Consider the following 15732-nt stretch of genomic DNA (forward strand, 5'->3'; position numbering starts at 1 on the left):
ATAGGATCAAATTAACAAACGGCGCCAGAAAAGAGATGAAAAAGAAATAAACTTGACAATTCATCTATCAAGACTTAAAATATTCAACAACATTCCACTAAAAAGAGAAAGCTACACTACTTCAAGAAATAACAATACCATTTTATATAAAACAATTACCTTATGGTTAAACCAAGAGAGAGATAGAAAGAGAAGTTTCATAAACTATCAGTCAAATTGCTATTTCCACTAAAAACAGAAAGCTACACCAATTCAAGAAATAACAAAATCATTTTATATAACACAATGATCAGATACATCAGTCAAATTGGTTTTTTTTCTTAATTTAGTATTGAGAATAAAAGCCCAATAAATGAAATGAAAAGGGCTTAAATGTCCCCTTTTTTTTTTTTTTGCACAAACTGGGCTAATGAAAAAGGGTGTATGATTTTATATTAGACAATGTTAATACAAGAAACAGGAGTAGTTCAATATACTACCATGAAGGGAAATGAAGTCAATGTACTTCAATTTCAGAAACAGTCAAACTGATCTTTTAACAATCTAGTACTTAATATAACAAACTTAATAAAAAAAAACCCATGGTCCTAAGGGTAAAATTTAATGTCTCGGTAATCTATATGGTTCATGACCTTGTCTCAGTAATCAAGGTGGTGTATAAATTCATCTCAGTAATCTAGGTGGTGTATAGCCTGGTCTCAGTAATCTAGGTGGTGTATAGCCTGGTCTCAGTAATCTAGGTGGTGTATAGCCTGGTCTCAGTAATCTAGGTGGTGTATAGCCTGGTCTCAGTTATCTAGATGGTGTATAGCCTAGGTGGTGTATAGCCTTGTAGATAGTGTATAACCTCCTCATTCGAGTAATCTAGATGGTGTGTAACCTTGTCTTAGTAATCTAGGTGGTGTATAACCTCATCCAAGTAATCTAGATGATGTGTAGCCTTGTCTCATTAATATAAATTGTAAATAATCTGTCTCAGTAATTTAGATGGTGTATGGTCTAGATGTTGTATAGCCTCATCTCATCTAGATCGTGTCTAACCCTGCCCCAGTAATCTAGATAGTGTATAGCCTTGTCTCAGAAATCTAGATACATCGGAGCTTGGAGTGTTATTAATAATATGTTTTATTACAGACCTTATGATAAAATGTCTGGTTTTCATCCCTGTTGAGAAGCCATGTTGTCATTAGAATACTCTAGGACGTGACTCATTCTCACCTCTTCATTTTACAAGTATTTTGTTGATGGAAATGTTACCTGTCTAACTATCACACTCAAACTCTTGGCTGACATTTGTTTACAAAGTCATTTAATATCAGTAAAGAGGTGTGTGAATGTACTGTCAGACTAATAACTCTGATTATCATTTCATTAATCTAGAGGAACGGAAAACCACCATAGTTTGAAAATAGTCCAAGTGCTCATTGAAGTGGACGTCTGTATCCAAATAGCCCAATTATTTCATCTCTCCACGTCAACGTTTCCGCGCTCAAGGAAATGTAATTGGACAAGAGACTAACAACTGTTTGAACAGTATCAAAGACAGATACAGCTTGAGGTATCTAACCCAGATATATTTACTCACGGTAGAGGCTACAATAAATCCTTCACACAATTAACATTACGTACGCAGACAGATAATAAACACTCATTAAAATCACGGGTTATGAAGTGAGGGGCTTATTAAATCATGGCATCAGATTTTTACCGACATCCTTCATTTTCTAGACTAATATTGACATCTCCCGTATATGATAATTGGATTATACACTCTTCTCACACAATCATGTTGTTTCTAGTGGCTTTCTCTCCGCTTTTTGTTCCGTTTCGTATATTTTTATGAAACGAATACAAACATTTCCCCTCAAAGTAATGAAATAAAATGAAATGGGGTTTAATGTACATCAACCACTAACTAATGAAGACTGGCTTATGTCAAAGGGTGTGCAGTCGTGGAGATATTGACTAGACAGTGGCACTACAGCCTATTCTTATTTCAAATTCCAACTTATTCTCTGTGTACTGAGAGGGAGAGAGATAGAAATGGGGTTTGATGTCCATATCCACTCAACATAAACTAGGTCATTTCGGGACTAACGTATGGTTCATATTTATTTCAATAATTCACTTGCACGTAGGGTCTTTAACAGTGGGAGAGAAATGGGGTTTAACGTCCACTTCACACAAACTACGTCATTTCGGGACTAACATATAGTTCAATTTTAATTCAATAATGTGCTTGCGCGTAGGGGGCTTTAGCGGTGGGAGGCCCTGGAGAAAACCCATGAGGTTGAACAGATAACCCTACTTCTTGTCACGTACAACCGAGGAATCGAAACATTAATAAGCTGTGAAAAAGTAGATATTGTTAAAAATACGATCAGGATCAATTAATCTAACTTTCGGTTGTTTGTAACATTTTTTTACCTTTTTTGATATGGACAAACTAGAAATTGGAAAACGCCCAGAATGAATTAATTCCATTCAATTATTGGAAGATTAAATCTGTAAAAAAACACAAAACAGATCAATCATTAACTAGTCTGCCTTTCCTAAAGTAACTATCACATTACTCTATCATTCAGATGTGTCAGATAAAATTATTTTATTAAATAATAGATGAATATTAAAAAACTGAGAAGAGATAGAGAGATAGAGAGAAAGAGAGAGAGAGAGAGAGAGTTTAACGTCCACGCGTCACAAACTAGGTCATTTCGGGACTAACATAATGATTCAATTTTATTTCAATAATTCGCTAGCGCATAGGAGTCTTTAGCAGTGGGAGGAAAACGGAATATTAAAACACTGGGAAGAGAGAATGAGAGATAGAGAGAGCGGGAATTAATGGCCATCAACACAAACTGAGTGGCTTTTATCAGTGGGCTGACCCAGAGAAAACCCATGAAGTTGGGTAAGCAATCCTACTTCTTGACATGTACAAGCCTGGGATTGAAACCATACCACTTGACTCAATGACAGACCTTTTAATCTAAAGACTTTAACAAGCAAGCGAATTATTGAGAGAGAGAGAGAGAGAGAGAGAGAGAGAGAGAGAGAGAATTTAACACTCCAAATAAACTAGGTCATTTCAGGACTAACATAATGATTCAATTTATTTCAATAATTCGCCTGCGTGTAGGGGCCTTTAGCAGTGGGAGGAAACCAGAGGACAACCTTACTCCTTGTCACATACAACTGGGGAATCGAAACCTTGCTAGTTGATTCAATGACAGACCTTATGATACAACGCGCACGCCCTAACGTTGAGTGGACGTTAAACCCATATTTCTCTCTCTATCTTTAAAGCGTAAAATACTAGACATTGGTCATTAATATATCATGCGTGTAGAAGTGACTTCACCCTAATTCTAGATGACCTCTGATTAAAATACAAATCTATATTTCGTTTTGTTTTTTTATACTTTCGATGGCCTGCACTACATGAAGATCTGACTGGTTGTAGTGGAAGTTTGTGTCAGGGGTCATACAAGCGGCTTTTGACACTATGACGTCAGACAGTTGATTAACCAATCAGTGTTGATGTTTCTAGTAGGATACCCACCACACACCAAGAACTCACCTTAACAGATCGTTTCATTGGCTAATCCCTGACAACAACCAGAACGTAAGTTATATAACAACTCTTCCAGATCCTAGAGCAGTAATGACAAATATAACGGAAATTTTCAACTATAAAAAACGGAACCGAATAGGATCTATGCTTTAATCAGAATGCTTATAAGGTACCATTCAATCGAAATATTGAGCAATGTAGTTATTGCCTTGGGAATTTGATTCTATATCGTGACATCAGCTTCATGCTGTTTGTTTTGACTCAAGCACTTATTCTAATTCCACTGATAATTCCCTGCCAATAGGTTTGAGAAGCATGTACTAATCTTTACAATTATCTGTTGATGCTATCCTCTATTGAACCTATCCTATGTCTAGTGTTATAATAGATGTGGTGTTTAACTGTACTTTATATCCGAGACAACCACGAACAACTTCTTACTAAAATAGTAATAGTAGTGGGTAGAAAAATCCCTGGAACTGTGCAAATCGACGTGGATCTCGGTGATATGGTGGGAGCAGAGAAGAAAAATATGAAATCCTCTAGAAAAGATTAAGAAAAGTAATCGCCCCAGCAACACACAAACAAGATTGTAAGGAATATAGAGATTAAATCCATGGCACGTTTCAGGCAGAGTAGCTGTTTATCAAGGGTTACTCCACCCAAAACGTGTCCTGGAATAAATCTGTGTGTTGCTGAGGGATTACATTTCCTAATCTTTAACTGTACATCTGTTGCTCTACCATTAGGAGGCAGACTTCAATGTTAATTCTGGTCTCCTTGCCCTGCTCCAACTTTTCCAAAAAATTTTGTTGGGCTGAATGCTTTTCACTACAGGCAGAAACAAATGGTCATGTCTTTGCACCCAAATTTCTATGATGTTGACCACCTAAATTTTGAGATAAACAAACTTGAAGTCGCATAGTAAAATCATGTAAGTATTCGCTGTACATATCAACGTAACCAACCTGTTATCCTTACACCTCTAAATCATGATTATTTACAAAAACATGGCAGAAAATGTTAATTATTCAAACCTCTTCGTCTCATTCTTTTCCAAAAGAGGGAGAGAGAATTGATATAAATAGACAAACTACAATTTGTGGGTACTGAATTTAAATGGTGATCTACCTTGAAGGATTGAGGCAGTCCCTATGGCTCAGTGATTAAGACACTGGCTCGTTAACCTGGAGGTCTCGGTTCCGACGTGGTTCCCCCTTGTCAGTGATGCAGGACGGAGGGCCTGACAAGGACAGCTGTCTAGTCCTTCGGATGAGACGAAAAACCGAGGTCCCGTGTATACATTGGAATGCACGTAAAAGATCCCTTGGCAGTTGGAATTCGATATAAGAGTAGGCGATAGTGCCGCTGCCCGGGCAAAATTTCCCTCATAGCACACTGTATGGCGTATGCCTGTCTTCATTAGCCCAGCATAGGAGCAGAACAGTAGGATTTAACCCCAATTCATTTCATTTCATTTATTGGAGGTCTCGGATTCACTCTGGTGTTAGTAGAGAAAATTTCTCAAAGATTTTCCTGTGTGGTTTCCCCTGGATAGGGTGCAGAACAGAGGGCCTGGCAAAGAACAGCATCTGGTTATTTGGATGTGTCGAGGAACAATGGCATGCACATAATAAAAGAAGGGTGTAGTGCCACTGTCTGGCCAAATTTCCCTCATTGTGTGGCGCACATGCCCATCTTTATTAGCCCAGTTGGTGTAAAAATTTTGGATGCTAAAGCTCATTTCATTGAAGGAGTAAAATGGAGTATGGTTACTATGCGACATGGATGTATTTGCCCACAAAACAGCCGCATTTCCTCCTCCTCCAAATTCAAACTGCCAAGTGTTCCTCTTTTTTTAAACCCATCCAAACAACTAGGCAGTTACCACTCCTGAAATCTGAAATATCATAAAGTTTTCCTCGGTCCATGTCAGCTATATTACCTTGGCCCCGGTTGAAGGGACGAGTTCATATCCTAAGTCTACCATAGCTCATTTTCTTTCAAACAACTAGGGAGCTAACACTACTGAAATCTGAAATATCATAAAGTTCTCCTCAGCCCATGTCAACTATATTACCGTGGTCCCTGTTGAAGGCATGAGTTCATATTCTAAGTCTGCCATAGCTTATTTTCTGTCAAACAACTAGGCAGCTACCAACTATTGAAATGTGAAATATCTTAATGTTTTCCTTGGTCCATGTCAGCTATATTACCGTGGCCCCTATTGAAGGGATGAGTTCACATCCTAAGTCGTACCATAGCTCATTTTCTGTCAATTACTGTTAGTTGTCTCTTCACAGTAATTAAAACTTTGTCTAGACAATGTCATGAAATCTATCAAATTCTCAATATGAAATCAATTTCTTTAATGACTTGTAAGTTTAAAACAATAACATACCAATCATGTCTACATCAATCAGCTTCCCAAAAGATTGCAGAACTATTTTTTTTAGAGAGAGAGAGAGAGAGAGAGAGAGAGTAGAGAGAGAGAGTAGAGAGAGGGAGAGAGAGAGAGAGAGAGACAGAGAGAGAGAGGGAGAGAGAGAGAGAGGGAGAAAAGAGGGAGAGAGAGAAAGGGAGGCCAGAGAGAGAGACAGAGAGAGAGAGAGACAGAGAGAGAGAGGTCTACTGATCAACACAAAATAAGTCATTTCAATAAAGTGGCGGGAAATTGGGGGACCGGGAAAAAACCCACAATGTTGGGCAGACAACCCTGGTGATCGAAAACACACAACTTCAGTACTTGACTCAATGACCGACTTTATGATCTACAGCGAACTCATTAGACCACTGGAAACCCCAGGAGTTAACACTTATACCCAGTTATAGTCAATGTGTGTTCGGAATGGTTTAAATAATAAATGAGGATATCATTAAATGTTAGTTATGTTATATCATACAGTATTCTGTATAGAACACGTGTGTTTGACAAGTAACGTAGAATTCACCATCATCCACTCAACAGCTCATCAATTATAAACAACAAAAAAATAATTTTATTCTAAGCCTACAAATCATAATGTGAGATTTAGAGAAAGAGAGAGAGAGAGAGAGAGAGAAAGAGAGAGAGAGAGAAATGGGATTTAAGTACACTCGACAAAAACTAGGTCATTTCGGGACTAACATTTGGTTTAATTTTATTTACATAATTCGCTTGCACATACGGGTCTTTAGCAGTGGGAGGAAACCGGAGGACCCGGAGAAAACCCACGAGGTTGTACTCCTTGCCACGTACAACCATTTTAGAGAAAGAGCTGGCCGGTCTTGCAATGTGATTAAAATACAGATCTATATTTCGTTTTGTTTGTTATACTTAGGATGGCCTACACTACGTGAAGATCTGACAAGCTGTACTCAAAGGTTGTGTCAGGGGTCGTACGAGCGACTTTTGACCCTATGATGTCAGGCATTAATTAATCAATCAGCATTGACGTTTCTAGTGGTTTACCCACAGTTCCGTGCATGGTACGACAAGAAGTCGCCGCAACAGACAATTTCATTGGCTAATCCCTCCCATCAACCAGGAAGTAGTTATATAACACCTCTTCCAGATCCTGGTGTAGTAAATACAAGTTTAAAAATGAAATTTTGAACTATAAAAAATAAAACGAAATAGGATCTGTGTTTTAATCAGATTAGCTGTCCTTGCTATAAGAAAATGGAAAAGATGAATATATTGAAAATTTCAAATTACTTATTTTGAGCAAAATTATGAAGTTTTGACAGGAAATAGACATTAATTGCTGATCGTTTGCAGATGGAAACTCAGATGAAACTCAGATGAAACTCAGATGGGTACTCAGATGAAACTCAGATGGAAACTCAGATGGGTACTCAGATGAAACTCAGATGGAAACTCAGATGAAACTCAGATGGGTACTCAGATGAAACTCAGATGGAAACTCAGATGAAACTCAGATGGAAACTCAGATGAAACTCAGATGAAACTCAGATGAAAGCTCAACCCACAGTTCATGTTCTCCATTGTCAAATATCAATATGTACCATGATAATAAACAAAGTCTTGACTGTCAGTACTTTATCGGCAGTCTCCATGAGTGTAGTCATGCATTACGTAACATTTCTGCTTGTTCGGCAATATGGACATTGTCTAATCCACCCAATATCTAAGCCATCTACTGATCTAGCCTGTCGATTATGGGCTTGTCATGTAAATAAATGTCAAAATAATATAACATTTGAAGCCAGAAAAAAGACCTGCAATAAACAAGTTCAACTCATGCATAGTGTCTCTTTAAAGACAAATGGCTCACATATATTTCCCTAAGTCAAAAATGTATACTTTTCGAATATTTTACTGGGCACATAAACTGTCATAAATAATTGGTTGGTTTGCATGCAAAAGATGGAATTATTAATTTTATACTTGTCTCTGAGAGATAAAGATGATGTAGTGTGTTAAGTCAAAGAACTATACTCTCATTAACTATTAAAAACGACTTGGTGTTTAAGAACGGCTGGTTGTTTCAGATTAGCGACTAAATTACAGTATAGAATATAAAATAAACTTACAAACTTTTGGCAGCTCTGGCTTCTTATAAGGTATATCTGAAAAATAGATAAAACATATTTTTATAAATTATATTTATTATAATTAATATCTGAATATAAAATGCATCATTTTGATTTATTCAAACTGTAATTGATCTATGTTACCTGTTCTTACTGATCTGAAATTTCTCACAAGAAAATGTGGGTACATAAAATTAAATTACGAAAACATATTTTCATCTCGCCACGAAAATATATATGGTTAGGTGTGTGGGAGAAGTAGTTTTGGACAGTTTTGAAAATGAAATACAAAAATCTCTTATTTTTTTTTTTAATGTAAAATGGACCAAAAGAGTTTTAGAGAGAGAGAGAGAGAGAGAGAGAGAGAGAGAGAGAGAGACTAGGTCATACTATGTCATTTTGTGATTTTGGGACTAACATATGATTCAATTTTATTTCAATATTTTGCTTGCACATAGGGGTCTTTAGCATCAGGAGGAAACCAGAGGTTTCGGAGAAAACCCATTATTTTGGACAGGCGACCCTACTCCTTGTCACGTACAACCGGGGTTTGAAAAGTATATACTGATGTAATAATGAATGTATATACACGGATTTGCATTAAAATTTTTCAATCTTTATTGTAATTTCTAACCAGAAATGTTCAGCCAAATATGTGAGCAGTCCAATTTGAATGACAGTTGTTCATCAAGGCGTCTCATTAAAAGTGACGATCGAGAGCCGAGAGAAAACTATGTCGCAGACTGACTTTAAAATGTATTAAATATTGTATATCAGTAACTGTTATTTCTACAGTAAGATAAAAATATAAATATCTATTGAAATATAAATTCTAATTAACATTTTTAATGTCAAAGATTATGAATAATATTAAGTTGGAGATTTAGCTACTTTATAAGGAGAGAGGGGTTTTACATAGGCTAAGTCTGTTCCCCAATCCCAATCAGACATCCTGAATAAAAATATTGTTTAAAAAAAAAAATAGAGAGAGGGAGAAATGGGCTTTAATGTTCCTGGACACAAATTAGATTAGTTTGGGATTAAGCTACATGAAAGGAGAGAGAGAGAGAAATGGGGTTTAACGTCCACTCGACACAAACTAGGTCATTTCAGGACTAACATATGGTTTTTAATTTTATTTACATAATTCGATTGCGCGTAGGGGTCTTTAGCAGTGGGAGGAAACCGGAAGACCAGGAGAATACCCACGAGGTTGGACAGGCGACCCTACTCCTTATCACGTACAACCGGAGATTCTAAAATCTATATACAAATGTACCAGGTGTTAAAATGAAGTGTTTAAAAAATGACCCACTGTAGTGCTCCAACTGGGCTAATGGAGACTGGCATAGGACATACAGTGTGCTATGAGGGAAATTTTGCCCGAACAGAGGCGCTACAGCTTAAACTGATATCATGGGATCTCATTTTTTCTTCTCATCTGAATGACTATACATTGTCTCTTGCCAGGCCATTGGTCCGGCACCACTGGCAAGGAGGAACCACGATGGACAATCAAAATGAACTTTCTGGACCAACGCAGGGACCAAACACATGACCTCCAGGTTTGTGAGCCAATGTTTCATTCACTGAACCACAGTGGCTCCATACCAGGTGTTAAAAGAGTTAAAGACCTATTGAATACTATGCACACCAGTTCAATAATTCTGGTAGAAGACTGGAACCGTTGATTGAAACTAGCATGCAACTTTACAATTATCTAAAGCGCTGATCTGACCGTAAAGACACTTTAAATCAACATCAATTATTCCCATATCTCATCCCACCAATACATCAATCAACCTTCAACTTCTCACAGAAATGTAATGAAAAGGGGTTCAACATCCTACTTTTCTGCTCTGAACTGGGTTAATAAAGATGGGTATACGCCATACAGTGTGCTATGAGGGAAACTTTGCCCGGGCAGCGGCATTATAGCCTACTCTATATCCAATTCCAACTTCAAGGGATCTTTTACATGAATGCCAATGTGTACACAGGACCTCAGTTTTTCATCTCATCCGAAGGACTAGACAGCTGTTCTTGTCAGGCAAAAGTTGAAGTCTGTCAGTCGATGCACAATTGTCCAAAGAACAAGCATGCAAAGTTTCAGGTTGATCGTATTTGAATTGGCAGAGCGTTAGTTTGATCATATTTGAATTGGCAGAGTGTTAGGTTTTTTTCGAAGAGCGTCTCTCCTAACAAGAACAAGAACAAGAACAAGTTGAGTAACACTTGGGACCCAGATCCTGGTCTAAAAGAATAACAAAACCCAATGTGTTGTCACTGAAATGAATTACTGAAATATATTTGAAACATGTTAGTCTCAAAATGAGACTATCTCCCTCTTTCCCCTCCCTCCTTTCTCTTTCTCCTATAATTTACTCTCTTTTCTCTCTCTTCTCTATTTTTTCTCTCTCTCTCTTCCTCTTCTCTCTCTCCCACCCTTGCTTTCGCTTTCTCTCCCTCTCTGGTATCTCTCCTTTCTTTCTCTCTTCTCTCCTTCTCTCCCTTCTCTCCCCACTCTTTTTCTCTACTGATATCTCGATCTCCTTTCTCTCCTCTTCTCTCCCCTCTCTCCCTACTCTTTTTCTCTACTGATATCTCGATCTCCTTTCTCTCCCCCTACTCTTTTTCTCTACTGATATCTCAATCTCCTTTCTCTCCTCTTCTCTCCTCTTCTCTCCCTACTCTTTTTCTCTACTGATATCTCGATCTCCTTTCTCTCCCCTCTCTCCCTACTCTTTTTCTCTACTGATATCTCGATCTCCTTTCTCTCCCCTCTCTCCCTACTCTTTTTCTCTACTGATATCTCGATCTCCTTTCTCTCCTCTTCTCTCCCCTCTTTCTCCTTCTCTCCCCACTCTTTTTCTCTACTGATATCTCGATCTCCTTTCTCTCCTCTTCTCTCTCCCTACTCTTTTTCTCTACTGATATCTCGATCTCCTTTCTCTCCCCTCTCTCCCCACTCTTTTTCTCTACTGATATCTCGATCTCCTTTCTCTCCTCTTCTCTCCCCTCTTTCTCCTTCTCTCCCTCTCTCCTTCTCCCCCTCTCTCCTTCTCTCCCCACTCCCCACTCTCTTTCTCTACTGGTATCTCTCTTCCCTCCCTCTCTCTCCCCTCTTTCTCCTTCTCTCCCCACTCCCTTTCTCTACTGGTATCTCTCTTCCCTCCCTTCCCCTTCTCTCCCTTTACATCTGGGAATAAACTCATAGTGTAGATGTTGTCTATTATTGATGTGAGCAAAATAATTTCTTAACAGCTTCTTAATTCAAAGTAATGGATACAATTCAGAGTTTAAAAGTTGATGCAAGCCAATGCCAGTCTATTGATTATTCAAACTTTATCTTACATGCAAATGAAATGTAGCCCTAGGGATGAAAAAATGAAGATTTACAGGGGAGCCTTCTTTTAAAATATTCAGAATTTAAAAAAACAATTTAGTACTCTAACATGACAATATCCATGTGGCCAATAAAATACAGAGAAGTAACAGAATATCTGCCCAATGGCAGCCATTTATATGCAATGTAAAAAAAAAAAAGAAAAAAAAAAGGACACTTTCCCGCCTTGTGAAAGTTTTTTTAGATTATTAAATGAAGTCATTTAACTACAAAATGAAGAATCATGGCCGCCTCCTCTATAAATTGAAACAGAGATAAATGATTCCTGACTTATTAGTTTAAGAATCCCACATATCAAATAAATTCTTCCCTCACGGAGCAAGTTGTGTTTCATGTTCTCTATCAATATGTATAATATAACAATTATTCTTCTATAACCCCGGGCGCATGCTGCATATTTGGTTGCAGTGGTGACTGACGGCAGGGATGGGTCCTCCTCCTCTGAAGTTGGGGGAAACAGAAGAGAGAGCGAGAAATGGGGTTTAAGGTACGCTCAACACAAACTAGGTCATTTCAGGACTATCACATGGTTTAATTTTTTTATTACAAGAATTCGCTTGCGCGTAGGGGTCTTTAGCAGTGGGAAGAAACCGGAGGACCCGGATAAAACCCACGAGGTTGGACAGGGAAATGTTTTGAAGAAGATCGTAGACATTTTCCTGGAATATATGTGAAGATGAGATTTTTGATGTAGGATGGAGCTCTAACTCAGAATCAAATAAATCGACACAAGTTTGCTGTTTTTTGGGGGGATTTTTTTAACAGTCTTGGCATATGGTGCAACCTTTTCCTTAATAAACACATAAATATTATCGAACATTTCATATTACAGCAATGTAAAGCTATATAGAAAAACAGAAAGTTACCAAATTGATTGCGATGAGAAACATTGATTCTTGCAAGTTACCAGAGCAAATAACTTTGATGGAGGTTTTCCAGAAATAATTTCATGTGTTTCTGATGAAAATCTACATTATGTTAAAGGAGAAACATAGAGAGATGGACAGAGTTTAACGTCCACTCGTTACAAACTAGGTCATTACGGGACTAATATATGGTTCAATTTCATTCCACTAATTCTCTTGCTCATAGGGGTCTTTAGCAGACCGAGGAAACCAGAGGACCCAGAGAAAATTAAAGAGGTTGGACAGGTGACCAATTAATTCAAAGTCGAGAGATTATCTATCAAAAAATGACACAACACAATTTATATGGAGAGAGAGAGAAATGGGGTTTAACGTCCACTCGACAAAAACTAGGTCATTTCGGGACTAACATATGGTTTAATTTTATTTCAATAGTTCGCTTGCGCGTAGGGGTCTTTAGCTGTGGGAGGAAACCGGAGGACCCGGAGAAAACCCACGAGGTTGGAATTATGAAGACATGTAATGCCATATACAGTGTGCTATGAGGGAAATTTTGACCAAAAATAGGCACTATAGCCTACTCTTATACTAGTGGGGCGGTTAAGCAAAAAATTGTGCACTTTGGGTTAAAAGCATGAAACTTGGCACATAGATGGCATCAACCCTACTGATTATTTTGGGATGTGGATCCACCTCAGCAGCTCCCCCTGGTGGTCGTTACGGCCATCTTTTCCAAAATGGCCGCCTATCCATGGAAATACATATAACTAGGGTGTCACAATAAGACATTTTTTTTACAAATCATTTCAGGCCAGCAATTTCCAAAGGCGAAATTGCTAGCTGAACACGATTTTTGAAAAAAGATTTATCTATGACGTCATTTTTGGTTGGGGTTTGTCTGATTTCAAAAATGGCCGCCAAAATTTGAAGAAAATTGAATTTCCAGATAAGATGGGTGATTATCAAGCAGGGTATGGCTTGTAATATATCAAATATAAGGTTTTTGTTGTAATTGAACTGAAAAATAATCTCTAAAACTAGTTTCCCTAAATCCAAGATGGCGGAAATTCAAAATGGCGGCCAAAATATACGCAAAATGGCCGATTGGTCAGATTAAAGTCATTTCACTGTTTGATTTGGTTTGTAATATATAATTTAAAGGGTTTACAGTGCCACTGAACTTAAAATTAATCTAAAGGAAAAAATAGTTTCCAAAATCCAAGATGGCGGAAATTCAAAATGGCAACCAACATTTATCTAAAATGGCCTATTTGTCAGATAAAAGTCATTTCACTCTTTGATATGGTTTGTTATATGTAATATAAGGGGTTTTCAGTGTCACTGAACTTAAAATCAATCTAAAAAAAACAGTTTCCAAAATCCAAGATGACGGAAATTTAAAATGGCGGCCAGAATTTCCCTAAAATGATCAAATTTTAAGATAATCGTCAATTTTCTGTTTGATATGGCTTGTAATATGGCCTCTATTAAGTTTTCAGAGTCACTGAATTTGATAATTGTTTCAGAAAAAAAGGGACAATCATCAATCTTTCTATTGGATTGAGTTATAATAGCAAAGAGTAATAGTTTTTGGGGTTTTTTTTTGGGGGGGGGGGGCAACTGAAATTGACTGGACTCAGGAATCTACCTGTCAGTCAATTAACCATGTGCAGAACTTACCAATAAGCTAATTAGAATTTCAAAGAATTTAACCTTAAGACACAGTAAATGTAGTTTAATTGTTTTAAGCATAAGAACATTTGGTGCTTATGGAGAAAATATCTGGTTATTCCGACCCTCCACCCCCCACCCCATAACAATACAACGGGGCCAACTGAGGCATTTTTAATTTCATCTCCTTTGTTTTTGCACCGTTTTACCGGAGTGAGAATCATTTATGGTATTTGCAGTTGTAAAGAATTGAAGTTCTCCTCTTCGTTCAGAAATGGTAATGTGATCCGTTTTTGCATCGAAGACTCTGTGTCTAGTAACTTTTGTGGTAGAGTCTAGATGTGGTATCCATAGATCATTTTCGTCAGTGACGTATTTCACAACAAGTTCTACATGTAATAACAACAGATTAGAAAAAAGGAAATCGTGGGGATGACTTTTGGGATAACAATACTATTCGTATATGCATTTCAAATTATTTTCGTGATGATTATTTTTAAACTTAGAACTTGGTGTCCAATACATTACAGACGAAAATGATATGTGAATACCATATTTAGACTATACCACAAAAGTTGCCGGACATAGAGACTTTGATGATTCATTTTACACTTTTCACTTTGTGAAATACATGACTGACAAATATGAATCCATCTGTCTAGATGATACCACGAACGGTTTCCGGGCATAAGTCTTCTGAACCAGAAATGATGCAATGGGGTTTAATGTCCTACTGCTCTGTACTAACAAAGTTAATGAATATTGTTATTCGTCAAGCAGTGTGCTATGAGGAAAATTCGTCCAGACTATGGCCTACTCTTATTTCGATTTCCAACTGTTTAGGGTTCTTTTATGCGCACGTCAACGTGTACATATAAACCTGGTTTCTTGAGAAGCCCCCGTGCTGCATCCTGGAAAATCCTGAGGTACTTTCTCAGCAAACATAGGGATCGAAGCACTGTTTTGAACCATTTCTGAATAAACAATAGATAAACAACTCATTGTTTTGCTGGAATAATATTAAATCTTGTTTATGTGAGATCCAGTATTACAATTCCATTTACCATCAAAATAACTACTACTCTTTGCTATTACAAGCCAATCCAAGAGGAAAATTCACAATTGTCCCTTTTTATTTTTAAGCAATCATCTACCATCTTCAAAATTTATTTTTGATGTAATATTCATTTTCAAAATTCATTTCTGAGGTAATATTCATTTTCAAAATTCATTTCTGAGGTTATTTTCAAATTCATTGACTTTGAAAACCTAATAAAGAACATTATTACAAGTCATACAAAACCGAAAAAATGACGATTATCTGAAAAATCTTTCCTTTTAGGGAAATTCTAGTCGCCATTTTTGATTTTCAACCATCTTGGATTTTGGAAACTCAACTTTTGAGGTTGTATTTAAGTTCAGTGACACAGAAAACCCTTTAAATCGCATATCACTAGCCATATCAAACTTAATAATGACGATTATTCGACGATTAATCTTAAGTTCAGTGACACTGAAAACACTTTAAATTACATATTATAAACCATATCAAAGAGTGAAATGGGCTTGAAAAGTTATTTCCAATATTTATTTATTTTTAAGTTTAAACAAAATATGCTTTTTATTTATTTTGAATGTGGTGTTTGATGTAATTGATTATATCTTATGTTTTTGTGTCC

At 37.1% G+C, this 15732-nt stretch overlaps 1 protein-coding gene across 1 annotated transcript in view; it reads right to left on the reverse strand.

The window, feature by feature from the left end:
• The window catches only part of LOC126828111 (agrin), a 243955-nt gene that overhangs the window by 131533 nt on the left and 96690 nt on the right, over positions 1 to 15732 (reverse strand). Inside the window, exon 2 of the mRNA XM_056102221.1 lies at positions 8111 to 8146. Within this exon, the coding sequence (XP_055958196.1) occupies positions 8111 to 8146 (36 nt within the window). The remainder of the gene's footprint in view (positions 1 to 8110; positions 8147 to 15732) is intronic.

This window comes from Patella vulgata, chromosome 7 (assembly GCF_932274485.2).
Source record: "Patella vulgata chromosome 7, xgPatVulg1.2, whole genome shotgun sequence".
Lineage (NCBI taxonomy): Eukaryota > Metazoa > Mollusca > Gastropoda > Patellidae > Patella > Patella vulgata.